The 24,325-nt window shown below is 62.5% G+C and overlaps 1 protein-coding gene across 8 annotated transcripts; it reads left to right on the forward strand.

Annotated features, from left to right (window-relative positions):
• Window positions 1–362: 362 nt before the first annotated feature.
• Window positions 363–23,086, forward strand: ELN (elastin). Of its 8 annotated transcripts, XM_082068165.1 has the most exons (35): window positions 366–550; window positions 7,077–7,130; window positions 7,513–7,539; window positions 7,706–7,738; window positions 8,961–9,005; window positions 9,586–9,678; window positions 10,073–10,168; window positions 10,256–10,321; window positions 10,407–10,454; window positions 11,498–11,569; window positions 11,785–11,811; window positions 12,020–12,091; window positions 15,058–15,099; window positions 15,541–15,609; window positions 15,889–15,933; window positions 16,071–16,190; window positions 16,278–16,340; window positions 17,220–17,369; window positions 17,463–17,510; window positions 18,062–18,220; window positions 18,302–18,370; window positions 18,561–18,722; window positions 18,815–18,874; window positions 19,368–19,499; window positions 19,702–19,755; window positions 19,924–20,067; window positions 20,232–20,279; window positions 20,665–20,706; window positions 20,998–21,042; window positions 21,465–21,506; window positions 21,614–21,640; window positions 21,903–21,944; window positions 22,165–22,194; window positions 22,320–22,370; window positions 22,469–23,086. In XM_082068165.1, the coding sequence occupies exons 1-35, from the start codon at window positions 469–471 to the stop codon at window positions 22,516–22,518; spliced, it is 2,409 nt and encodes an 802-aa protein (XP_081924291.1). In that variant the 5' UTR covers window positions 366–468; the 3' UTR covers window positions 22,519–23,086. The 8 variants fall into 8 exon arrangements, with proteins under 8 accessions (XP_081924292.1, XP_081924293.1, XP_081924286.1 ...); XM_082068160.1 differs by having other exon boundaries at window positions 365–550; window positions 18,062–18,370; XM_082068161.1 differs by having other exon boundaries at window positions 365–550; window positions 15,058–15,084; window positions 18,062–18,370.
• Window positions 23,087–24,325: the final 1,239 nt, after the last annotated feature.

Raw genomic sequence — 24,325 nt, forward strand, 5'->3', positions numbered from 1 at the left:
CCTTCACGCCCTTCCCCACGTGCCCGCTGCCACTCGGGACGCGAGACCCCCTCAGTACCACCAAACCCCCCGGTGCCACCCAGGGACGTGGTGGTCCGTGGGGGTGGGTGCAGCCCCTCCGCTGCCTCCCCCCGCCCCGCAGGCTGCCTTGGCAGCTCCCCCCTTCCAGCTTTTTTGGCAGAGGAGCGCCCGGATTGGAGAGAGGAGCGAGGCAGAGGAATTGAAAAAAAAAGGAAAAGGGAAAAAAAAAAATAAAAAAATAAGCAAGCAGCCAGCCCAATCGGCTGGAGAGGCTCGTGTGTGTTTGCCCTTTCCTCATGACGTCGTGTCCTGTGCCTCTCTCCCCCCTTTTCCCCTCCCTCCTTCCACCCCCCCCCCCCGTTCCCCTCGCATCCTTGGAAGCAACAATTAAGCAGCTCTGGGATAAAACACACAGCCTGCGGGAGCACGGGGGCATTGCTTCAAGAGATGGCAAGGCAGGCAGCTGCACCCCTCCTTCCCGGAGTCCTCCTCCTCCTCTTCTCCATCCTCCCGGCTTCTCAGCAAGGAGGTAAGGAAAGAAAAAGGCTCTTTCCCCTTCTCCCCAGCCAGCGCTTCTCCCTGGCTCCGCAGGGACCCTCCACGGGTACCGGGGCTCGGCTGCTGCCCCCCAACAGCCCCCGGGCAGCCCCACGCCTGCTCCGACTAAGGACACGCAGCCCCTTGCGCTGCCTTGGGGACATCCCCGGGGTGGGAGGGCAGCACCCCTGGGTGGCACCTCCCTGGAGGGCTCTTTCCCTCCCCATCCTGGCAGGTGGCATGTGCCATGCCCGGGTGGGGCGGGATGTCGCTGAAGGGGGTGACACAGGGCAGTCCAGGAAAGGCACTGCTGCCCAAAGCACTTGTCAAGGGGGGGTTGCAAGGTACTGCGTCCTGGGGAGAGGCTCTGGGACACCTGAGGCTCGGGGACACAGGAGGCTTGGGGACACACAAGGCTTGGGGACATGCAGGCAGGGAGCAGGGCAGGGCAGTGGGGGATGGCTGCCAAGCTCCCACAGGGATCGCAAGGGACTGGGCGACCTGGCACCCATCACCCCCCGGTGCGATGGTGGGTGAACTGGCGGGGCAGCGGGGTACGTGTGCCTGCATCCCACAGCCGCTGTGTGCGAGCTGCTGCGCAGTGTGTGGCCCAACACAGCCGAGCAGCTCGACCCACCCGAATCACAGGCTCAGGCTGCCTGGGGTGGCCCCGGCACCGTCCTCCTTGCACTTGTGTCACCAGCGTTGGGTCCATCCCCGAGTGCACAGCACGGCTTGCTGACCGGTCCCTGCCTGGGCAGTGGCAGGGGCTGCGTGACACCCCCAGCACATACACATCCAAGTGCAGCAAACCCGCTGCCGGGGTGGGGAGGAAAAAGCCAGCGCAGCGATGTGTGTCCCACGGTGTACATCCCATGGTGCATGTCCCACGGCACTGTGTGACGAAGCCGGAGCAGCCGGCACAGCAGGTGCCTGCCCACGGGACGGCTCACGTCTCATGGTCGGGCCAAGATCACACTCAAAGCGGGGGAGAGAGCACAGATTTACAGTCTGTTGCAATGGCTGAACTGCACAAAGCTGTGTGAGGTGGGGACAGCAGGATGGAACAGCCACCTCCAGAGAGCCAGGCGCAGGTCACCCCGAGTTGTGCCATGGAGAGTGTGTGACGAGCAGAGCCAGCGTCAGTGACGGGGTCGGTGCCAGAGCCATCATGTAGGGTGTCTCGGCCACAGAGGAGCGAGAGGAGCAGAGGGAGGCAGAGGGCAGGATGTCATGGGCAGGGGAGGGCAGTGCCAGGGCTGCGGGTGGCACCGGGCAGCTGCCGGCTGAGCCACCCCTTGCTCTCCACAGCCCACAGCATCACCAGCCAGTGCCCTGCAGCTCCCTGCTCTGCCCTGGTGCACTTGGCTCTGGGAACCCCAACCATGGGCTGGTCTGTCCCCAGCTGCACAGGAAGGGTGACCCTGGTGCGGTGACAAGCCAGGCAGCTGCCTGTAAAGCCGAGTTTGACTTTGCCTGATCCTGGGGAGCTGCAGCTTAGGGTCAAGGTGCCATCCTCGATGGGATGCAGCTCAGTCCTGGGTGCTACTTGTCCCCGGCAGTGATGCTCCGTGCTGGCTTGCTGAACCACGGTGGCTTTGCTCCCCTGCTGGGACAGTCTCGGGAGGACTTTGGCCCCGGGCTGAGCTCCTGCAGTGGGTTCTGAGCAGTTTGGGGCTGTTGGCCCCGCTCCAGTCCCTGATCAGTCTCCAGGGGTGTTCACTGGTTTGGGAAGCAACCCACAGAGGAGGTGGCCCTGGCCCTGGAGATGGTCCCAGCGCTGATGGGGACACCCAGGAACACTTCCCCACGGAGAAGTGATCAAGGTCTGTGCACCCTGCTGTGCCGGGTGACACTGGGCAGGCTCAGCCATGCCCTGCCAGCCCTCGAGGACTAAGCTGGGACAGAGGCACGGCCAGTGGCACAGGGTGGGGAGCATGTGAGGGTGCTGTGGGGTGCACCCACCTGGAGGGCTCAGGGCAGCATCCTCCAGCACCCGCTGCTGCTGCAGCTCCAACAGCCTGGCAGGAAAGGGATCTTTGAGAGATCCCAGGGTCAGGGGCTTAGGGAGGGAGCCCCCTTGCACACACAGACTGTCCCCCTCAGCACAGTGACTCAGGCTTGCAACAGCTGGAGGTACCTGGGGAGCTCCCAGCACTGGGTCAGGATCAGCCCTGGCTGCTCCACAGCCCCCGAGGAAGCAGAGTTGTCCTGGGCACCGTGTGGACGCGCATGGCCAGATCCAGGCTGCTGCGTGAGGATGGTGCCATGTGTTCCCCTAAAAGGTGCCAAGTTCCCCTAAAATGAGACAAGTGCAGTGTGTTCCAGTGTTTGGAGTGGGGCATCCATCCCTCAGTTTCTGTTCGTCCCTCGGTACTTCCTTCCATCCATCCATCCATCCATCCATCCATCCATCCATCCATCCATCTGTCCGTCCATCCATCCCTCAGTGTTTCCCATGGCAGAGCACAGGGGATCCCCAGGGACAGAAACCCCCCGGGGACAAGAGGGACCTTGGGGTATCCCAGGCCTGCAGGCTCTGGGAGCACAGGTTGGATGCAGAGAGGCTGGCACCGGCGGTGCTGGCATCCAGCCTGGGCACCATGGGGACCCTCCAATGACACCCAGAGTCCCCAAGGTGCCTCCAGGGCCGGTAATGCCAGTTGTAGGGCTGGGATGGCATCTCCTTCACCCAGAAGGGCATGTCCCCAAGGCACCAACCTGTTGGGGCTGCTCCCTCCCCAAACAACTCGTAGGGTGCAGCTTGTCCGCCAGCGCTCAGAGATGAAAGCTGAAGCCTCCGGGGGGGCTGGAGAGGAGCCAGGCTCCAACAGCAGCCCCCCTGATTCCCCGAGCTGCTACCAGCGAGCTCCGGCTGGGATGCAACACGGCTTCAAAGTTGCTTGGAGACTGTGTGTTTTCCAAAACTGATTCTCCCAAGAAAAAAGAAAACAGCAGCGTGAGGGAAGAGGGGAAATATCTGCGGCGGTTTCGTGCTGAGCCTCCTCCGGGAGCAGTTGCCCACGAGGGCAGAGGTTTGGCCAGCGAGGGTGTGAGCTCGTGTTCTGCGTGGATCCCAGTCTCAGCCTTGAAAGGAGGGGAAAATTAGCTTTTGAATAGAGGAAGCGTCTGTATTTCTGGCTTGTAAAGAAAGCTGCGAGCAGCGGTGCTGGTAGAAATGGTGCAGATGATACAAACAGTGGTCAATCCAAAATAGTGCAGGTGATGGGAACATGCAGATATTGCAAATAGTGATCTGTGGCACAGAGATATGGAAGAAAAAATCCAGTTCCTATAAATAAGGCTCCATCCCAGATCATGTGCCCCTCCAGGGGTTAACCCCTGCTGCAGCTGGGGCTGCACACATGGATGCAAATTCTCCTGCCCCTGACTTGATAAAACAGCGCTGGGGTGGGTGCTGGGGTGCTGCGGGCAGCCCCGTGCTCTGCAGGTTTACAGCCCAGAAAACAAGCTGAGAAACATGAGAAACTCCCCCTTCCAGAGTCCCAGCAGGCTCTGACCAGGGGCAGAGGAGCACCACGCTCCTTCAGTGCTGGGAGGCTGGTGCCTCAGTTTCCCCTTCCCCAGTGTGCCAAGGGAATGAGCAATGGACAGGTCAAAGGGAGACACGCCATGCTGGGGAGCAGACCCCGAGCTGGGGAAGGGCGAAGACCATCTGGAGAGTGATTATCATAGCCCGGTGTGGCCTCGGGCAGCCCCCAGTGTAGCTGGTGCCAAGCACGTGGGGCTGCTGTCAACACCCCAGCCGCTGGTGCAGCCCGTGGGTGGAACTGGTGGTGCCGGAGGGAGTTTTGCTGCTCAAGGCTCATCCGTGGCTGGAGAGCCGAGTAGGTCAGAGGCCCCTGTGTCTCCTGGCAGCCCCTTCACTGGCACTGCCCCCGGCCCGGGACAAGCCCAGCTCTGCCAGTGCCAAGGCAGCTTGTAAAAGAGCTTCAAGAAAAGCACAGGACTGGCCACTTTTGGCACCAGAGCTGGGCAGGGAGAGCAGAGAGTGAGGAGCAGCCTCCTGCCATGCTCCCGAGAAATAACCTTGGCTCCCCAAAGCCGTGCAGCACCCCGGCCATCCCACTGCCCAGCCCGGCCACACAGGCGTCTATCAAGGCTTGCTGACCCCCTTCCACCTCCTGATCTGGACTGGCACAGCCTCTGTAATCCTCCAAAAGGTGCAGACACTGGGATGAGCACAGCATGTCGGCACTGGGGTGGTGTCTGGGAGATGCCTGGGAAGGGGACACTGACAGTGACACAGCAATGGGACCCCCCTGCCAGCATCTGTAGCACCCAAGAGGGTGACACTGATGAAGGGCTCAGTCTGGGATCCATGGCCATGGGCAGGTGTCACCTGGAGTTTTCTGGGGTCCTCATGCACCCCAAGAAGGCTGTGGCCCACCCCACCCCCTCACGGCTCCCACAGGGGTCTGTGTCTTGGGGGCACAGCTCAGTCTGGGTCCCCAGGGTTGCCCAGCATCACCCCAGCACCAGGGACCTCGCCTGGCCATGGAGGCAGAGGCCACGGACACTGCGGGGGGGTGAGCACAGCAGGGACCTTCCCATTTGGGGAGGGGAACAGTCGCTGGTCGTGGGCAGTGACTGGGTGAGGGTCCCTGGATTGTGGCCGTCCTGCCAGCTCTGGGTCCCAGCAGCAGTGGGTGGGGGAGAACAGTCGATGTGTGGACACTCGGAGTTTGTTTGGAAACAGGCAAGAAGCTGGGATTTGTTTTTCCAAGCTGGGGGAGGTGGGTGGGGGAATGTGCCGGGAAAAGGAGCTGCTCCGTACAGGCCTGGCCGGCTGCCGGGCTGTGCCGTGCCGCAGGGGTGAGCCGCCCGGCTGGGGAGATGACCAAGCGCGTGTCCCCTGCGCTCCAAGGGACGTCAGCTGCTCCAGGGCTGCATTCAGCCCCTGGCCCCTTGTGGTTTTGGGGGACACAGAGCTGCACCCCCCTCTTTGGCATCGCTGGGGAACGTGGGGGCTGTGTGACAGGTCCTGGCAAAGATCCTGTGTGTGCATCCCCGTGGGTTTGTGGTGTGTGTCCCCACGCACAACCTGACACCCGCACTGCACGTGTGTTTGTCCTGACATAGGTGCATGTCCCGGTGCCCCGTCTCCCTGTGTGACCGGGTTCAGGGTCCATCCCAGGTGCCCTGGGTGGTGGGGGACATGCCTGAGCAGGGCCCAGGGGATACTCTTGTCCCTGCCATGTTGTAGCGGAAGCTGTTAGAGGGGGAAGTGGGGTGGCTATGGGGCACAGTGAAGGGAACCCCAGAGTTTGCACCCTATCTGAGATGGATATGTGCAGTACAATGTGACCCCCTTGCAGTCTACCAGCTCCATCACCTGCCTGTCACCTGCCCGCCCTGCCCGGTCTGCAATGATGTTGCCAAGGGGTGCCAGGAGCACCTGGGTCCTGGGGGTGCGAGGTCCCCCCATCCTAGACAGGGTGCTGGGGAGGCCACTGCTGCCTCGGAGCAGGGCAGCAGGTCCTCAGGTCCCATCCGTGCCACCGCGGGGTCCCCAGGGCCCATCCGCCCTGAGCTCCAATCCCTCTGCCCAGCGCAGGCAGGGAGGGGGGTGCAGGGGCCACGGGGGGTGCTGGCCCTGCACTTGTCACCAGCAACCCCCAAATCGTCCTGTCGGCCTCCCTGCCAGCCACCCTGCAAATCCCACAGCAGTTCCCCTCCCAGTGCCAAAAATACGCTCCAGCCAAAAGTGGAGCATCCCTCTGCATTGCCACCTCCTTGTGCCACCAACCCACCTGCCAAGCCCTAATGGGGCAGGAGGGGTCACCCAGGGCACGGTGGCTTGGTGACCTGTAGAACACAGACCTTTGTCATGGTCCAAATTAGCCAAAACACGTTGCTGTGGTGTCTGAGCACAAGCTCCAGATGCCCTGGAAAGTGGTGGGACCTGGGCACTTAGCTTCTCAGCTTGGCAGAGGGATGCAGGTGGTTTTTGGGGGTCTCAGCACTGTCCACCGAGTCCAACACCGCCAGCCTGTCCTGAACGGGGTCTCCCAACTGACAGGGCAGGCAGGGCGGGCAGCATGGGCACGGGACCAGCATGGGCTGCAGGATGAACTGGAACAGCCTCACCCCCCCATGCATGATGCATTCCCCCAGCGCCACGTGAAGCTGGAGGTGATGGAGATGGTGCTGGCTGTGCTACGGGACAGCTTTTGGGAAGCAGAGCTGGTCACCAGCCAGACCTGCTCCGTGCCAGCTGTGTATCCCTCCCTCCCATGCAGGACCGAGTCCTGCTGGCACCTCTGCCGAGATGCGCCCCCCCAGCTCTCAGCTGGGGCACCTCCAAGGCCTGTCACCACTGTCATACTGGGGAAACTGAGGCATGCAAGGAAAGGCAGGGACCTGCCCTTGTGCCCTCGCTCTGGGACTCTGCATCTCCCTCCCTTTCCCCATCCCAGGAAGTGCCCCCCCTGCCCGGACCCACCAGACACACTTGGATCCTTGGGGGATTTTAATGGGTGTCTCTTCTCTTGCAGGGGTCCCTGGTGCTATCCCGGGAGGGGGGGTCCCAGGAGCAGGTTTTTTCCCAGGTAAGGGGATCTGGGCAGTGGAAGGGGGGGCATCATCCTGCTTGCAGGTGTCTGGGGTGTCCCTGGGTACCCCTGAGCCCAGCATGGAGGGCTGGGGACATGCCAGCTGCGACCAGGGGACATGAGAACACCCTACCTGGCCAATCAGCCCCAGCATCAGCCCCACGACGTGGGGACAGGACTGGGTTACAGTGCCAGGCTCATGGTGGGGATCCCAGCCCCGGGCACAGGAGATGCTCAGAGGTCACAGCTTGTCTCCAGTGCTTCACCCAAAAGCTTGGGGACATCGTGACCTTCTTTTCCCCCCATGGACCCCTGGGAGCCTGGCATGGGGGGTGGGATCTCACAGGGATGTGTGCTAAGGCTGTGCCGTTGCTCGCAGGTGCTGGACTCGGTGGTTTGGGAGCAGGTGAGTGCTGTGCCGGGATGGGGAGCGGGCAGCACCCCCAGCAGAGCTGCCCTGTGGTGGGCAGGGGGTTTGCCATGAGGCTGGTCCCGTCTTGCATGGCATCAGCCCCTTGGGGGATGCTCAGAGACAGGATGGCTCTGACCTCTCTCCATTCGCTCTGCCCTAGGACTCGGGGCTGCAGGAAAACCTCCCAAACCAGGTAAGAAACCTTTCCTCGGTTCTCAAATCCTCCCTGGCTGCACCAGCAGCCAGGACATGTCCCGACCCCTGTCGTCCTCGTGTTTCTCCCATGTGGCTGAGGGGAAACCCGCACCCTGGGCACCCCCATGGCCAAGGCACGCAGCAGCCAGCGCTTCCCGCACTGTTCCGCTGCGCTAACCCTCTGCCGAGCCTGCAAGGGAGCCTTCCATCCATCCCCTGCTTCGGCACACTGCCCTGTCGCCTCCAATCCCTATGGGCCACCTTTTTGGGGTGCTTGCTGCCTGCAAACCTGCGGCAAAGCTCCTGGGGATGATGCAAAGCCGGGTACCACTGGGAACCGGTGCCCATGGGCAGCTGGCAGCACTCGTGCCTGCCCGTGTCCGCAGCTGAGCAGCTTTTGCTGAGGATCCTGCAGCCCACACTGGCTTAGAAATGAGGGGATGAGAGGAGAAATTACCAGGAGCGAGATGAGGTGCTGGCAGGAGGATGCACCAAGCCTGGGACATGGCGATGGGCACAGCTGGGAGGGTGCTGAGGCGTTAGGGACTGGCCATGTGTGGGTCAAATTTGGTGCCTATGGAGATGCCGGATGCCCACTGGGCATCCCTCCCATGGGGAGATGCTCTTTCAGGTGGAGACCCTATAGGGTTGATGGAGGTCCTCTCTCCTCGTCTCCCACCCCAGGGGCACCCGCTGTGCCCAGGGGCAGGGGCACACTGCACCCCCAGCCCCCCCGAACCGGCCCGTCTGCGCGGCGGGAGCACCAGCCCGAGGTGGGGGCCAGCAACCTCCGTTTACTCAGATTTCAACTCGTGGAAAGAAAAACAAGGCCCTTTATTTCGGCATAATTAAAACCAAACGCGGCGCGGCCGCGAAGGCCCAGCCGGAGCAGCGTCCGCACCCTGAGCCAACGGCACTGGAATTTGCGCCTGGAGGGAGCGAGGGCTGATTAGCCCCAGATGTTGGAAGGCAGCGCTGGCCCGAGCCGGAGGGACTCATTCCTCAGCCATAAACATTTCGGCTCCGTCCCCTCGTGGCCTGGCGGGGTGGGGGGCAGGCAAGGCAGAAAGGGGACAGGATGGGGGACCTGGATGCTGGCAGGCATATCTGTCACCTGTCCCTGGGGGACACTCCTGTCCCACTGGGGTGGAACAAATGGGATGCTGATGTTCTTCTGGCCCTGGCCGTTCCTCCCCACCTCACCCCACTTTTTTTTCCAGGGGTCGGAGGCCTCGGGGGACTGGGCCCACTTGGCCTGCAGCCAGGTGAGCCTCGGACTGTCCCCAGGGCCATGTCCCCAGACACCCACCTTGGGGACAGCACGTGGCTTGTCCCCCTCGGGTGCTCTCCGTAGCCTGCCCCGTGGGTCCCATCTGGGCTGGACGCCCCTCCCAGAGCTGCGGGACTGGCAGCCACCAACGGGCAGCCCAGTGGTCCCCCAACATCATTACATCAACCACAGCTGGGCGACCCCATGCAGTGATAGGCCAGGAGGGACAAGGGGTCCCCATGGGGTCTGTAGCAGGGGACAGTGTCCACATGTGGCCCAGCCAGCCTGCCCAGAGCTGCGGGGCACCCTGGTGTGTGCAGCAGCCAGTGACACTGCTGGGTGGTCTGGGATGTGACTGGTGGGGTGTGGGTGGGAGCAGGTATTTAGGGGGGGATGCAGGAGAAGCCAGTGCAGGACAGCTCAGCACCCACTAACCACCGCCTTGCCCAGCCTAATGCCAGCACCCCGCGCAGCCCCCACGGCTCCCCACACCCTGCAGCTGGCATAGAGGGCAGGACACCTCCTCACTGGCTGCTTTTTGGGGATGCTGACACTGGTCATTCTCCTCCTCGCAGGTGCTGCGGGTCTCTTTCCTGGAGGCGCCTTCCCCGGCGGCGTCTTCCCTGGTGCTCCCTCCGCCGCCGCGCTTAAAGCTGCTGCGAAAGCTGGTGAGTGCCGAGGGCATCTGGTGGAATGCTGGGCCAGGTGGTGATGCTGGACTGGGCAGCGATGCTTGTCAAGGCAATGCCAGGGCTTGGGCAGCCGCCAGGGACGCCCAGTGTCCCCTGGGTGCCTGGGTTAGAGCTTTCCCTGTGGACCTGCTCTCATTGGGATCCTCACCAATGTGGAGGGATCCTGCTACATCTTGGTGTGCCGAGAAAGGAGTGCTGGTCAAGCCCAAGTGCCCAGGTCTGGGACACCCATCGCTGATGCTGCTTTGGGGTGTCCCTTCACCCCACAAGAGCTGTCCTGAGCTTGTCCCTTCCTTTGGCACCTCTCTGGCAACCCAGAGCCCAGCAGTGCCACCTCATACTGGTCCACTCCTCTTCCCAATGTCCCCAGGTGCTGGTATTGGCGGCGTGGGTGGACTTGGTGTTCCTGGTGCACTTGGTGTTCCTGGTGCACTTGGTGTTCCTGGTGGCCTCGGGGTTCCTACAGGTAGGAAATAGCCCTTGTCCTCAGCATAGCTGAGCCGGGGTGGGCAGGAGCCGGTGTGCGGGGCTCAGGGGTCTCTGCTGCCCACAGGTGCGGTGGTACCAGGCGCGGTGCAACCCGGGGTTGGTGCAGCAGTGAAACCCCCCAAAATACCAGGTGGGTGTGTGGCTCCGAAGCAGGGGGCCGGGACGGGGAAGGGTTTTGGCTGGATGGTCCTCCCTACCTTTCTCTCACCCTGCAGGTGCTGGGATTCCTGGAGCTTTCCCGGGTGGTGTCCTCCCTGGCGCAGGTGAGCTGAGGCTCCCCAGTATCCAAGCGGGTCCCCATCCTGCCAGCAGCACCCCGGTTTGTGTCGATAGCCTTGTGGCCAGGTGCACCCTCGGCATTGCCCCACCTCCCCTGCCTGTCCTGCAGACGGCTGCCTGCAGCCCTGCGCTGCCTGCTTCCCGGCTCCCTGCCTGCTCCATCGCTGCTGCCTGCAGTTTCCAAACCCTTTTTTGCTGGGGCCATAGCGACATTTCCACTGTGCCAAAGGCTGGGGGGGGACCCAGTGTCTCTGGGGGTCTTGTGCCAAGCTCGGCGGGAGCAGGCGGCATCAGCGCCGGGAGAGGAGCTGGCACGGACCACGGCAGGGCTGGCTTGCCCGGCCAAAGGCGGCGTGGGAAGGAGGGGGAGGAGGTGATGGGGGGGGGGAAGGAATTCCTCACTGCAAAGCAATTTGGGGGAGGAAAACTTGTGAAAACAAGATGTTTCGACATTGTCAGAAGGAGAAGTGTGTTGCTGGTCAGGAATGTCTTTTCCATGTCTGAAAACGCGTGAGTTATAATGAAAGACACTTGCAAAAGGGGAAAAAAAAATAACCCCCCCAAAAGATCACCAGAAACCCAACCCAAATGACTGCAAGGCCAAAGCACTGCCTGTTGCCTCTGGAGGGCCAGGACTCAGGACACCCCTCCCGCTCCCCAAAGAGCCCCAGCTTGCACAAAGCATCACTGGTGCAGAGAGCAATGCCTGGGCTTGGCTGGACCGTGGCCTTGGCTGGTGCTTTGCTGTCACAAGTGGGACCCACTTGTGGGTGCCACATGCCCTGCAGGCACCCCGGGCTCCTGTGTGGGCTGGAGCAAACCCTTCCCCAGCAGCTCTGCACGGGGATGCTGGCACAGGGGTGTCCCAGCAAGCCGCAGGGGGATGAGGGGACCCTGTCCAAGGGCACAGGGGTTACTGTTGAGCCAGAGATCAGTGACGACGATTTGGGAGCTGGGTGCAGGGGTCTCAGGTACTGGCAGTGCCATGATGCCACCATGCTCACCTGGCCCCTGGTCTGTGCTGCAGGTGTCCGATTCCCTGGCGTAGGCGTGCTGCCCGGGGTACCCACAGGTGCTGGAGTCAAGCCCAAAGGTCCAGGTAGGTCCCCTCAGTCACCAGGGACACTGGGCTGGAGGGAGGGCCCGGGGTGTCCCCATCCTGCTGTGGCTGGTTCCAGCCCATCCTTTGGGGGTCACAGCCCCACAAGGCATGTGGGCAAGTGAAGCCAATCACTGGCTAAGCCCACACAGGCTAGTTTGGACCTCAAGGACCAGCCCTGAGGCTCACACAGATGCCTTTGTGTTTCTATCTAGGAGCAGGAGCCTTCGCAGGAATCCCTGGTGAGTGTCCCATCTCTCTCGCTCATCCTACTCTTCCTTCCCAAGCCTGTTCATCACAGCCATGGTCTTCCTGTGCCAGAAGATGCTCCAGGGCTTCCCAAGCCACCTGCTCTCCTCTCCTGGGGTGTCCCAGGGCGCTCCGCTCTTGTAAGGATTTGTGGCAGCCTGGGTGCGGGCTCCAGGTGAGAGTCTGCTGTTGGCTTTGCAGGACTGGGAGGTTTTGGAGGTCAGCAGCCCGGTGTCCCTCTGGGGTATCCCATCAAAGCTCCTAAGCTCCCAGGTAAGCTGCCACAGACAGCGGGGCTGGGGGTCAAGGACCCCCCAGCAGTGTCAGAAGGACCCGCCGCTCCCCAGGGCTGAGGTGCCGTGTCCCCGGGTCCCCTGGACCTGGCGGTGCCGGTGCTGACCCTGGGACAGCAGGACAGAGGAAAGGACACAGGGTGGGTAAGTCCAGCAGCAGCCCTGCCCATCGCAGCCCCACTCGCAGCTGCCTGGTCGCTGATGCTGGTCTTGGCCCCAGCCCATGAGGATGATGCTGTGCCTCTCTCCGGCTGTTGCAAGGTAGGAAAGAGCAGGTTCTGGGGATGCGCTTTGGGCCAGGCCACCCCAGGCTGTCCCTGCTGGCTCCTCTTGGCATGAGGTATGGCTTTTGCAGGGACCGTCTGCCTCCTGTGGCTCCTGGGGTTGCGCTGGGCAGTCACCTGGACCAAGTGTCCCAGCTCAGGGAGCTCTAGCCAAGGCCACCAACAGCAGGCAGGCGGTGGGGATGGAGCTCTCCGCAGGTCTTCCTCCCCATTGCCTGCCCAGCCCAGGGAAGCCTGGGGTGCTCAGCACCCTTTTCCCCAGCTGAGCTGCTCCAGGGACCTCCATCCCCCAGCCCCGTGCTGGGTGCCATCTCTGCCTGTCACCAGCCACACACAGGGACAGTGGCACAATGGGCAGTGCCAGACAGCCAGCACCAGGTGCTGTGCCCTCCAAGGGCCACACTGCCGGTTTGCTGGTCCCAAGAGCATTCCCCAGGAGGACAGTGGCCAAATCCAGCCAGGGACCTGCAGTCCTGGAGTGCTGGGACATACGTAGATCCGCAGGCATTTTCCCAAGCTGCTACAGGCAGGAAAGACTCGGTGGAGGGAGCCCAGCCCTGGGGAGCAGAGCCCATCCCGGCACGGGCGCCAGCCCCGGCAGCTCCACCAGTTTCCCCCGCCGGGGCCCATCACCGCAAACGGCGGCAGAAATACTTGGCCCGCACTGGCTTCCTCCCGCGGAAACAGAGTTACACTCGTTAGGGCGACCCGGCCCTGCCGCCATCGGATACCGTCTGGCGTCCCAGCCGCAGCCCGGCCCCTCGCCGCCTTTCATGGGGTGCCCGGTGCAGAGAGCAAACCGCCGACACCGGCACGGCCGCGTCTGCCTCCATCCCACAGCGGCCCCACCGTGGCCCGCAGCCCGGACAGGACTTCACCTCCGACTGACCCACTTTTTGGGGCGTCTTCATTAAGTAAATCAGGGGATGACACTCGTCCCCTTGGCCAGGGAACCTTGTCAGTGCATCGCACCTCTTGCGGGAGCCAGGGGGACAGTGGTGGTGTCCCCAGCTGTGGTTTCAGCTGTGGGTGCTGCCTGGCACCCCAGTCCTTGCCAGGGTGCAGAGGGATGTTAGTTTGTCACCTCTGAGGGCTCAGGGAAATGCTGGGCTGGCTGGCAAAGCTGTCGGTTTGAAGCTGCACACATCCCCGTGTCCCCTGAACTGTTTCCCCATTGCAGCAGGTTTGGGTTGAGAAGAGATGAGGGGACAGTGGGGAAAATAACATTTTCAATAGAAAGTCTGCTTTTTAGATGATTTGCTCTAAATGCCACAGCCAGCTCCTGCTCTGTGCTTGTCCCTAATCAGGAGGTGACCACGGGCCACCTCGTCACTGCAGGCTCAGCCTGAAGCTGTGGCTGAAATCGGGGTCCCACTCCATGCCGTAGGGATGATGACTGCTTCCCAGTGCCTGGCTGTGATGCGGTGGCCTGTCCCAGGGCCTTTTCTATGCCAGCCAGTGTGACCATCATCCCTGAGACCCCCCAGCACTTCTGGTGGCATTCCAGCAGTGATAGTGGCAGCCCAGCAGTGTTGGTGGCATCCCTGCACTGGCTCAGGATGGGTGTGCACAGCCCCCGGCTGGGGGGTGGTGAGCAGCTACGCTTGGACCTGGCAAAACCCTCAGAGACCCAAGGGCTTGGACTTTTGGCCCGTGGAGTCACCTCCACGTGTCTCACCCAGCACTGAACCGTTCTGCAGCTTTGGGGTGAGCGAGGCGCTGATGAGGTGCCCCAGGATGGGCAAGGGGAGTCCCCAGGGTGGGGGGACACCTGGTACAGATCAAGGCCACCTCAGCCTGGAAAGCCTCTGCCTTCCATCAACGCCACGCTGGTGCGGGACATGATGGAACAGCCTGGCAGGGTGGAGGGAAATCTGGTCCCCACATGTTGCTGGTGGGAGGGGAGGATGTCCTGCGCTCAGGGAGATGTTTTACCATGAGCAATCCCGTCCTGGCTGCAGGGAGCTGCATCCCCACCCTGCCCACAACCCCCGCCAGCAGGAGGGCTGGTGTGTGACTTGCAACTCGAGGTGTCCCCATGGGGATGTGGCACCCCATCACCCCTCCTCAGGCCTTCTGCCAGCAGCGATGGCAGCTCTGCGCTGCCAGCTCCCAAGCACACCGTCCCTGCCGAGTCACAGGCGTCCTCGCACTGTCCCCAGTGGTGGGATCCTGCTCTTTTGCAAGGAGATATTTCCCCAGCCGCAATGTTCCCGCTCGTAATCCTTCCTCATCCCTTTGCGCCGACCCCCTAACGAGGTCACGTTTCAGCAGAGGCTCCCAAGCCCTGATTCCAATTAAAACCTTTCATTTGGAGCCGGCCATGGCGCAGCCAGCTGGGTACAGCTCTCGCCGCAGGGCTCACGGGGGACCCCCCACCGAAACAGGGTCACAAGAAGTTCCTGCAAAACCAGCTTCAGGTGCCACAGCCCTCAGCGTGGGGCTGAGAGTGGGTGGCTCTTTTTGGAGCCGCTACTTCCAAGGTGATGGAGGGGAGCAACTCATGGCCTGGCTCCATCACGGGGGGTTGTGTCTTGGAGGATTTCTGATCCCAAGGGCTGGTCCTGCAGAGCCGTCGGGCAGAGAGGGGCTACACCGTGGGGCAGAGGGGGCACGGCCACCGGCAGCCAGGCGCTAACCCGCCGCCTTCTCTCCTCTCCAGGTGGCTATGGATTGCCTTACAGCACTGGTAAGCTGCCCAACGGTGAGTGCTTGTAGCCCTCGCTCCGCGGTTGTAGCTCCTCACAGCTCTGCCGGCTGCTGCTGCTGTGGTCTCATGGCCACCGAACCCCAGGGCGGTGTGAGGGGCACCCCGCTCCCAGGGCGAGGCGGTCACTCGGGGACCCGTGCTTTGCCCTGCAAGGATGCCTGTGGACCTGGCTGGGAGCAACCCGGCTCTCCTGGCCACCCGGTACCGTTAACCCGCAGGCACGCCGCGGCACGGCTGGCTCTCTGCTAGGACATGTCCTGAGCTGCGGCCAGCTACAGACAGGGGTGCTCGAACTGGCATCTCAACCCAGGGGGGTGCTCCAGCATCGCCCCCACATCCCTCAACATTTAGGCTGAGAGAGCTGCTCCATCTGCTTCATCCCCTGTCCCAGGGCCAGCGCCTGACCCGGCTTTGCCGTTCTGTTTGTGATTGCAGGCTTCGGGCCCGGTGGGATTGGAGCCGGCATCGGGGCGGCAGGGAAGGCAGGGTACCCCACCGGGACAGGTATGCTCCCTTCCAGCAGCCCCGAAGTGGGGACTGGGATGGGCACAGCGAGGGGACCAGGCACCCCGGTCACTTTGGATGGGGTATTGGGCACTGCCTGGCTGTCTGGTGGCCCCAGGGTGTCAGTGTCACCCCAAGGACAGCCTGGAGGGGTGCATCACCTCCCAAAGGAGGGGGGATGGTGACAGGATGGGCTGGTCCCCCAGGGTCCCTGTGGGATGGGCGAGCTGAGGTGGAAATGGTCTCGGGACCTCAGCGTCTGCCCATGTCCTTCCCCAGGAGTCGGAGCACAAGCGGCAGCAGCGAAAGCAGCAGCGAAATATGGTGAGTCACACTCTGCGGGCATGTCCATCACTCACCTCCCCAGTGTGCAGCTGCTCCGTCCCTCTCTCCTGTGCTGGGGGGATGCTGGTTGTGCCCCTGCACCCCAGAGCTGACCATCCCCTTCCCCCCTGCGGCAGGAGCCGGCGTCCTCCCGGGAGTCGGAGGAGTGGTACCCGGTGTCGGCGTTGCCCCAGGAGCGGTACCCGGCGTTGTCCCAGGAGTGGTACCTGGTGTCGGCGTTGTCCCAGGAGTTGGAGGTGAGGCCATGGGGTTCAGCTCTGGGGCTCAGGGACGGTCTCCTCCCGCTGTCCCACTCCCCTGACTCTGTACCCCTCCCCTGGCAGTTGGAGGGCCGGCAGCAGCGGCAGCAGCGGCAGCAAAGGCAGCAGCAAAGGCAGGAGCTCTTGGTGAGTCCCCTGCTGTCTTGGTGGGTACGGCAGCTGCCTGCAGGGCTGGGCTCACTCTTGGGGTGCATCAGAGCTGGGCACCAGTGCCAGGGGCTGCGTGGCTTCACCACCTGCCCCACCACCCCTTGCCCCAGCTCCTGGGGTGCTCTCCCAGCCCCATCTTGCCCAAAGCTCAGGATGAGGTGGTTCCAATCTGCTGAACCAGCAGCTTTGACCAGAGGAAAGTGGGAAACGACCACAGGGCTGCAGAGGAGCTTAACCCACCTGTGGGGACAGATTCCAGCAGCCTGTTGGGAGAGCCAGGCTTGGGCGTAGCAACGCCTGGTTTGCAAAAAGCAGCTTTTTTGGCAGTAGCTGGAGGGTTCTTGGGCTACTCCATGGTGCAGCAGCCTGGAGCGGGGCTGTATGTCCCTGATACCAGCGGCTCCTCCATCAGAGGAGCTTTCACTGCCCTGGGCTCTGGCAGGGAGTCCAGGGAGACAGTGCCTGTAATGAGCTGACATCTGTTAGCAGAGGGATGACCTTTGTGATGCAGAGCACGTGTTCGCTGCTCCTCTCATGAGTTGTTTTGTGGGAGAAAAGCAAGCAGCAAACACATCAGCCCCAGGAGCAGCTGGGATTTACAGCCACCGCCTTGGGGGACCTCAGCAGTTTCCAAGCTCCTGGATTGCTGGGTGGGCTCCAGACGCTCATGTTGGGTGCAGGGAGCTGGGAATCCCACACCTGGGTGCACCCCCGGCCCTCTGAGCAGGTTTGGGAGGTGTGGAGAGCCCACCTCAGTACCAGGTGCCCTGGAACCTCCCATGACGCTGGAGGAGAGCATGTCCCCACCAGTGGCACAAGGTGTTTTTTGAGGGGTCTGACTGTTCTTTCCTCCAGCTCCAGGAGTGGTGCCCGGGGTCGGCGGTGTCCCAGGTGTCCCCGGCGTTGTGCCTGGCGTTGGCGCTGTCCCCGGTGTTGGCGCTGTCCCCGGTGTTGGTGCTGTCCCTGGCTTGGTGCCCGGTGTCGGAGCTGTCCCCGGGGTGGCAGGTGACTGTTCCCAGGAGCCCCATCCCCACCACCCAGCTCTGCTGGGGGCTGCAGCGTCTGGTGGCTGAAGGTCCCTCTCTCCCTTGTCCCCAGGAGTCGTGACGCCCTCAGCAGCGGCGGCAGCAAAGGCAGCTAAGTATGGTATGTGCTGTGCAAGGAGCTCCCCAGCAGCTCCATGGGGACCTCTGCTGACCCTCCCCACCCCTGGCACCCAGGGTGTCCCCAGGCAGGCGGGTGTCCCCTGGGGATCTCTCCTGATGGATCATTATGGGGAAGCATCCAGGGTGGGTGTCAGGAGACAGACCAGACTCTGTTCAGTGGTGCCCAATGCCAGGGTGAGGGGCAACAGGCACAGACTGAAACACAGGAGGCTCCATGTGAACATGAGCAGAAACTTCTTTGGTGTGAGGTGCCAGAGCCTGGATCAGGCTGCCCTGTCATGATGAGGATCATCACGGTCCCTTGTGCTGGTGACTTCCCAGCCTCTCTTTTATGACAGCAGATTTACCATCCCCACTGGGGCCTCTTGGGAGACAAAGGACCAATCTGTCCCGTGCACCATAGTGCATGAGATGAGGTGGTGGAGTGCTTTCCTCGTCATGGCATGATGGCGAGAGCAGACCTGTGATGAGGTCCCACCTTTCAACTGCTGCTGCAACAAGATCTAACTTTTCCCCACTCGTTACCTGCAGGAGCTGGCGTTGGCGTTCCTGGCATTGCTGGTGTTCCTGGTGTTCCTGGCGTTCCTGGTGTTCCTGGTGTTCCCGGTGTTCCTGGTGTTCCTGGTGTTGCCGGTGTGCCTGGTGTGCCCGGTGTGCCTGGTGTGCCTGGCGTGGTGCCCGGTGTTGGAGGTGAGCGAATGGGCTGGTGTGTACCAATGGGGTGGTGCTGGCCTCGCTGGTCCCCTGACTGTCCTGTTTCTGTCCCCACAGTGGGTGTCCCAGATGGTGCGGCAGCTGCAGCAGCCGCAGCGAAGGCTGCAGCGAAAGCTGCGGCATTCGGTGAGTCACCGTCATCCTTCCCCTGGCAGGGAGCGGGGATGTTTGCAAAGGGGCAGGGTGGGGGGACCCCAGGGGGATGTTTGCAAAGGGGCAGGGTGGGGGGACCCCAGCACTGTGGGCAGCAGAGAGGGTGTGGGACACCTGCCTACAGAACCTGCCTGCCCGGCTGCATCCCAGAACCTCTCTGCAGGAGCAGGGCGTGTGCCCAGTGTCGGTGTGCCCGGTGTCGGCGTTCCCGGTGTCGGTGTCCCTGGTGTCGGCGTGCCCGGTGTTGGTGTGCCTGGTGTCGGTGTGCCCGGTGTCGGCGTGCCCGGTGTCGGTGTGCCTGGTCTAGTGCCCGGAGTTGTACCAGGTGAGACGGTCTCTAAGGGATGCTCAGGTTGTCTCTGAGCCATGGGGCCACCATGGGCCATCACTGACCCTCACGGTTCTCCTCTTCCCCAGGAGTTGGAGCTCCAGCAGCCGCCGCTGCTGCCAAAGCAGCCGCCAAAGCAGCCAAGTACGGTAAGCCAGGGTGTCCCCAGGGTTACCCTGTGTGTCCTGCCACCTCCCCATCCCAGGCTGCTCTCTTCGCTGAGGCTGAGGCCGGGCACTGCGCAGGGTCCCTGTGGGTCAGGATGAGGGATAAGCTCTCCACAGGGATGTACATGGGCTCAAGGCTTGGCTTACCATCCACACTTCCATCCATCCATCCATCCATCCATCCATCCATCCATCCATCCATTCTACCATCCACACCTCCATCCATCCATCCATCCATCCATCCATCCCACCATCCATCCACTCCACATCTATCCATCCACTCTAACATCTACCTGTCCATTCCACATCCAGCCAGCCATCCCACCCATCTATCCCAGCATCCATCCACCCCACCATTCACCCATCCACCCCACCATCCATCTGCCCACCCCAGATTGCTCTGCCTTCTCAGCCAGCTCCTTCCATCACCTCCAATCCTGAGCTGAAGCCCTAATCCTCCTCTCTCTTCTTGCAGGAGTGGGTGGCCTGGCTCCTGGCGTGGGTGGCCTGGCTCCTGGCATAGGCGGTCTAGCTCCTGGCGTGGGTGGCCTGGCTCCTGGCGTGGGTGGCCTGGCTCCTGGAGTGGTCCCTGGCGTTGGTGTCCCAGGTGAGGAGGAGGAAGGTGGATGGTGATGGTAGCTTGGCTGGTGCAGGGTCAGGTCTGAGGCAGAACAGGCATGAGGAGGACAGTTGTGGTCTCCATCAACTCATGGTCATCCCTTGGGGAATGACAACAAGGAGGGAGGGATGGGCATTGCTGGAGAGGACCCCCTAGGGACACTGACCCCATTCTTGCTGTCTCTGCTCAGGGGTGGGAGCTCCAGCCGCAGCAGCAAAAGCAGCAGCAAAAGCAGCCAAATTCGGTGAGTCAACCCAGCCTGGGCATCTGGGGTGTCCCTGTGAGCACAGACTGGTCCAGGGGCAGCTGGGGGGCTCCAGGGTGGGTACCCCATTCCAGCCACATTGTCCCACGGGAGTATGGGGGTCACAGGGGGATCACCCCCACACTGCCTCACTCCCTTTCTCCACAGGTGCTGGAGTTGGAGGGGTGCCAGGTGCGGTTCCTGGTGTCCCCGGAGTGCCAGGAGTGCCAGGAGTGACACCCGGCGTCGGCGCCGTGCCTGGATTGGTGCCAGGTGTGGGGGTACCTGGTACTGGCATCCTCCCCGGGGCAGGTATGTGCTTTGTCACATCCCCTGCTTGGGGACAGTGGTGGCCAGGCATACTAAAAGCCACTGAGCCACATGGCAGGGGCAATGCAGGTGGGATGGAGGATGGTGGCATGCGGGAGAGGTGCACGGTGACTGTCCTTACCATGGTGCCCTCATTCACTTTGCAGGCATCCCCCAAGTAGGGGTTCAACCTGGTGCTAAACCTCCCAAATTTGGTACGTATCTCTGGCACCCTGCCCCAGCTCCACCTTGGACCATCACTGGACACTCTCCTCCTGTGGCCATCAGGCTACTGGCCTCGCTTTGTTTCCCCTGCATGCCCCGTGGTGCCCTGGCAGAGGGTGGCCCAAGTGTGGGAGGTGGCATGCTGTCACCCATGGGTGCCAAGAGCCACCTGTGCTTGCTCCCCTGCAGCAATGTGTCAGGCAGGGTGTGAGCCCTCTCTGGGTCCACTTGCTCTGGGTGCTGTCAGATGGGTGCTGGGGACACCCAGGATGCATGTCAGGGCCATCCCTGCAAGTTGAGCACCAGCTGGGCGTGCCCTGGGTTGGGGGTGCGAGGCTGAGGGAGGAACACAGGTTAACGGTCTCTCTCTGGCAGGTGTTCCCGGGGTTGGAGTCCCAGGAGTCGGTGGCATCCCAGGTAGGTGCTGGCAGGAGCTGAGAAGGCAGCAGGGGTGTGTGGGCAGAGGGATGTTCACCCAGAGGGATGCGGACAGAGGGATGTTCACCCAGAGGGATGTGTGCACAGGGATGCTCACCCAGAGGGATGCTCACCCAGAGGAATGTGGGCAGAGGGATGTTCTCCCAGGGCATGGGGGGACGTGGGGGCTGCCCGAGGACAGATAGGCACATGTGGTGGTGGGTGAGGAGTGGATCAGATGCTGCCCCACTGCCCATCCCCGCTGGTGCTCACCCAGGGTCCCTGTCATAGGTGGCCTTGGAGTCGGTGGCCTTGGAGTTGGTGGGCTCGGTGCTGGTGAGTGATGCTGCCCCTGGCACGGGGGCTCCCCAGGGTGGGGATGCCGGCAATGGAGCGGCAGTGCTGGCAGCATGATGAAAAATAAAGGGGATTTATGGGATGCAGGGTCACTTTTGTCCCCTCTCTATCCCACCCCATATTGTAACGGTGCCCTGTGCCCCAGCTTGTGTCTGTCACCCACCCTGCTCCCAGGGTGCGATCAGGAAGGGATGCCCATCGCTGAGCAGGTACCCAGGGTTGTGGTACCAGTGTCACACATGGCGCGGGGACAGGGGACAGTACTGTACCATGTCCCAAACGTGCAGAGATGCAGGTTCCTGCCTGGAGACCCTCTGGGTTTGTAGTGGGGTCCAGCACAGCCCAGGGGGTAGCAAGCCTGGGGCAGGGGGGGGCTGCATTGACCCCCCTCTCTGACACAGGAGCCTTGTTTCCAGGAGCTGCTGGGAAACCTCCCAAGCCAGGTGAGGAACAGGGACTGCTCCGCCCAGGGGGGCTGGAGGGGTGACCCCATCCCTGTCCCCATCCCTGTCCCCATTGCCACCCTCACCAGGGCTCTCCCATCCTGCAGGTTTTGGCATTGGGGGGCTGCAGCCAGGTGAGTGCCACAGTTTGGGGCTGGAGTGGGAACGTGTCCCCAACCCCACTATGCTTAACCCCACTGGCTGTCCCCATCCTGCTGCTGTCCGCTGCTTGGCACGTCACTGCACAGGAGAGCACCCCAAAGCCAGGCGGGTGCCATGGTGGGGACAGGGGCTATTGCAGCAGCTTCTGTCCCTGCAGTGAGCCAGGGTGTCCCCAGACAGGGTTGGGGTGGCACTGCTGTCACAGGCTGTCACCAGCTGCTGCTTTTTCCCCAGGGGTTGGAGTTCCGGGCTTTGGCGTGTCACCGATATTTCCAGGTACCGTCCCCAGCTCCTTGGCACGCACCCGGGGCACATCTCAGTGTCGGGCTGGCTTGCGGGACCACACACAGCCCACGGAGTGTGGGGACACGGTCACAGCCTGCGGGGGTCCCAGGGGACTGCACTGCGCCAGGGGGTGCTCAGGGGGGGCGTGGGGCAGAGCAACATGGGTGCTGCTGCGTGCCGGTGGGTGCTGAGGGCTCCGCTCTTCTTTCAGGTGGGGTCGCTGGCCAGCTGGGATTCGGTGGTGAGTGTCCCCCCACCGAGTGGGCCATTTTTGGGGTGTGTGGGGGTGCATAACCCCCCTGCACCCAGCAGCCAAGTGGAATTGGGGTCCTGCTCACCCTGCCTTTCTTCCCCACCCCCCTCCAGGGAAGCCCCCCAAGACCTTCGGAGGAGCCCTGGGTGCCCTGGGCTTTAGAGGTGAGCGCTACTGGGTGGCCCCTGCACCCCCTGCCCTGCTCCCAGACACCCCCTGGGGGTTGGGGGTGCAGGGGGAGCTCACCCTGTGTACCCCCCAGGCGGCGTGGGCTGCGCACAAGGGAAGTACTGTGGGAGGAAGCGGAAGTAACCGTCCGCCAGTCATCGATGACCTCATGAACTTTGGTGCTACTGCATGGTCCAGAATGTAAATCCCAAGCAAAGCTGAGACATCCCCCCCCTTCCCCAAAAACCCCGGACCGTCCCCACCACGCCGGGGCCATCCCCTGGCCCACATTCCCAGGAGGGACCGTCCCCCCCACCAGCCCCTCCGGCCCGCGGGGAGTGCGGAATAAACTGCGGGGAGCAGCCGTCCCCCTTGGTGCTATCGCTCCCTGCGGGATTTGGGGGAGGGTCTTGGGGTGTCAGGCCCCCCCCCAGCGCCAGAGCTGACCCCGCCGGGGGGGAGGGTCAGGATGAGGGGCACCCCACATTGGAAGGAGGGAGGGAAGGGGGTCCCAGCAGCGGGGGCTGCGTAGGGGCGATGTCCCCATTGCCCTGGGGTCCCCCCCGGTCCCCGTGGTCCCCTGGCCTGGGGGGTCTGCGGGCGGGAGGGGCTCAGTCCCTTCATGTTACTCACTTTGCTATAACTGGGTGGGATGCCCTGTGCAGAGGGACTCGCTTCCGACAGATTAATAAAGGACAAGTTTTTAAAGGACTCTGGCTCTGTCCTGTGTCCCTGTCCCCCACCCCGTGGTGGTGATGGGTGGCACTACCTGTGTCTTGTGGCCATGGCTCTGCCCAAGCCTGGGGACATGCTGTGTTCTTGGTCTGGGGACGCTGTGTGGCCCACTGTGCAGTCACAGCCCTGGGACACAGGGGGTGGGTCAGGGGGATGCCCATGTCCTGTCCCACAGTGACAGCCTCAGGAATGAGGGGGACATCCATGTTCTGTGTCATGGTGGCAGAGCAGGGAATGATGGGGAGGTCCATGTCCTATCGCACAGTGACAGCCCAAGGACCCAGTAAAGACCTGTCCCATGGTGACAGTCTGGCGGCTGAGGGAGTTATCCCTGCCCTGTCCCATGGTGGTGGGCTGGGGTTGCAGGGAGTTGTCTGTACCCTGACCCACAGTGACATCTGGAGGACCAAAGGGGATGTCCATGCCCTGCCCTTGGTGACAGCCCAGGGGATGAGGGACATGTTTGTGCACTGCCCCATTGTGACAACCTGGGGGCTCAGGGGGACATCCGTGCACTGCCCCAAGGTGACATACCAAGGGATGGTGGTGATGTCCATGTCCTGTCCCTCAGTGACAGCCTAAGAACCTAGTGGGATGTCCTGCCCTGTCCTGTGTTGACAGCCTGGAGGTTGAGGGGGACATCTCTGCAACACTTCAAGGGATGGTGGAGACATCTGTTCTGGCAGGAACAACCCCAGGTTCCAGTATAAGTTGAGGAAGGACCTGTTGGAGAGCAGTGTAAGGGAAAGGGACCTGGGGGTCCTGGACACAGCAGGGTGACCATGAGCCAGCACTGGGCCCTTGTGGCCAGGAAGCCAATGGTACCTGGGGTGGGTTAGAAGGGGGTGGTCAGTAGGTCAGAGAGGTTCTCCTGCCCCTCTACTCTGCCCTGGGGAGACCACACCTGGAATATGGTGTCCAGTTGTGGCCCCTCAGTTCCAGCAGGACAGGGAACTGCTGGAGAGAGTCCAGCGCAGCCACCAAGATGCTGAAGGGAGTGGAGCATCTCCCGTGCGAGGAAAGGCTGAGGGAGCTGGGGCTCTGGAGCTGGACAAGAGGAGACTGAGGGGGGACTCATTCATGGGGATCAATATGGAAAGGGTGAGTGTCAGGAGGACGGAGACAGGCTCTTCTGGGTGACAAAAAGTGACAGGACAAGGGGCAATGGGTGCAAACTGGAACACAGGAGGTTCCACTGAAAGATGAGAATGAGGTG

The sequence above is a fragment of the Streptopelia decaocto genome (assembly GCF_964273445.1).
Source record: "Streptopelia decaocto genome assembly, chromosome: 18".
In the NCBI taxonomy this organism is placed as follows: Eukaryota; Metazoa; Chordata; class Aves; order Columbiformes; family Columbidae; genus Streptopelia; species Streptopelia decaocto.

Coding starts and splice junctions, on each gene's coding strand:
- ELN (XM_082068160.1), top strand. CDS start 469: ATGGCAAGGCAGGCAGCTGCACCCCTCCTTCCCGGAGTCCTCCTCCTC. Junction 11,812..12,019: donor AGCCTTCGCAGGAATCCCTG/GTGAGTGTCCCA, acceptor TTGGCTTTGCAG/GACTGGGAGGTTTTGGAGGT. Junction 19,500..19,701: donor CCCTGGCGTTGGTGTCCCAG/GTGAGGAGGAGG, acceptor GTCTCTGCTCAG/GGGTGGGAGCTCCAGCCGCA.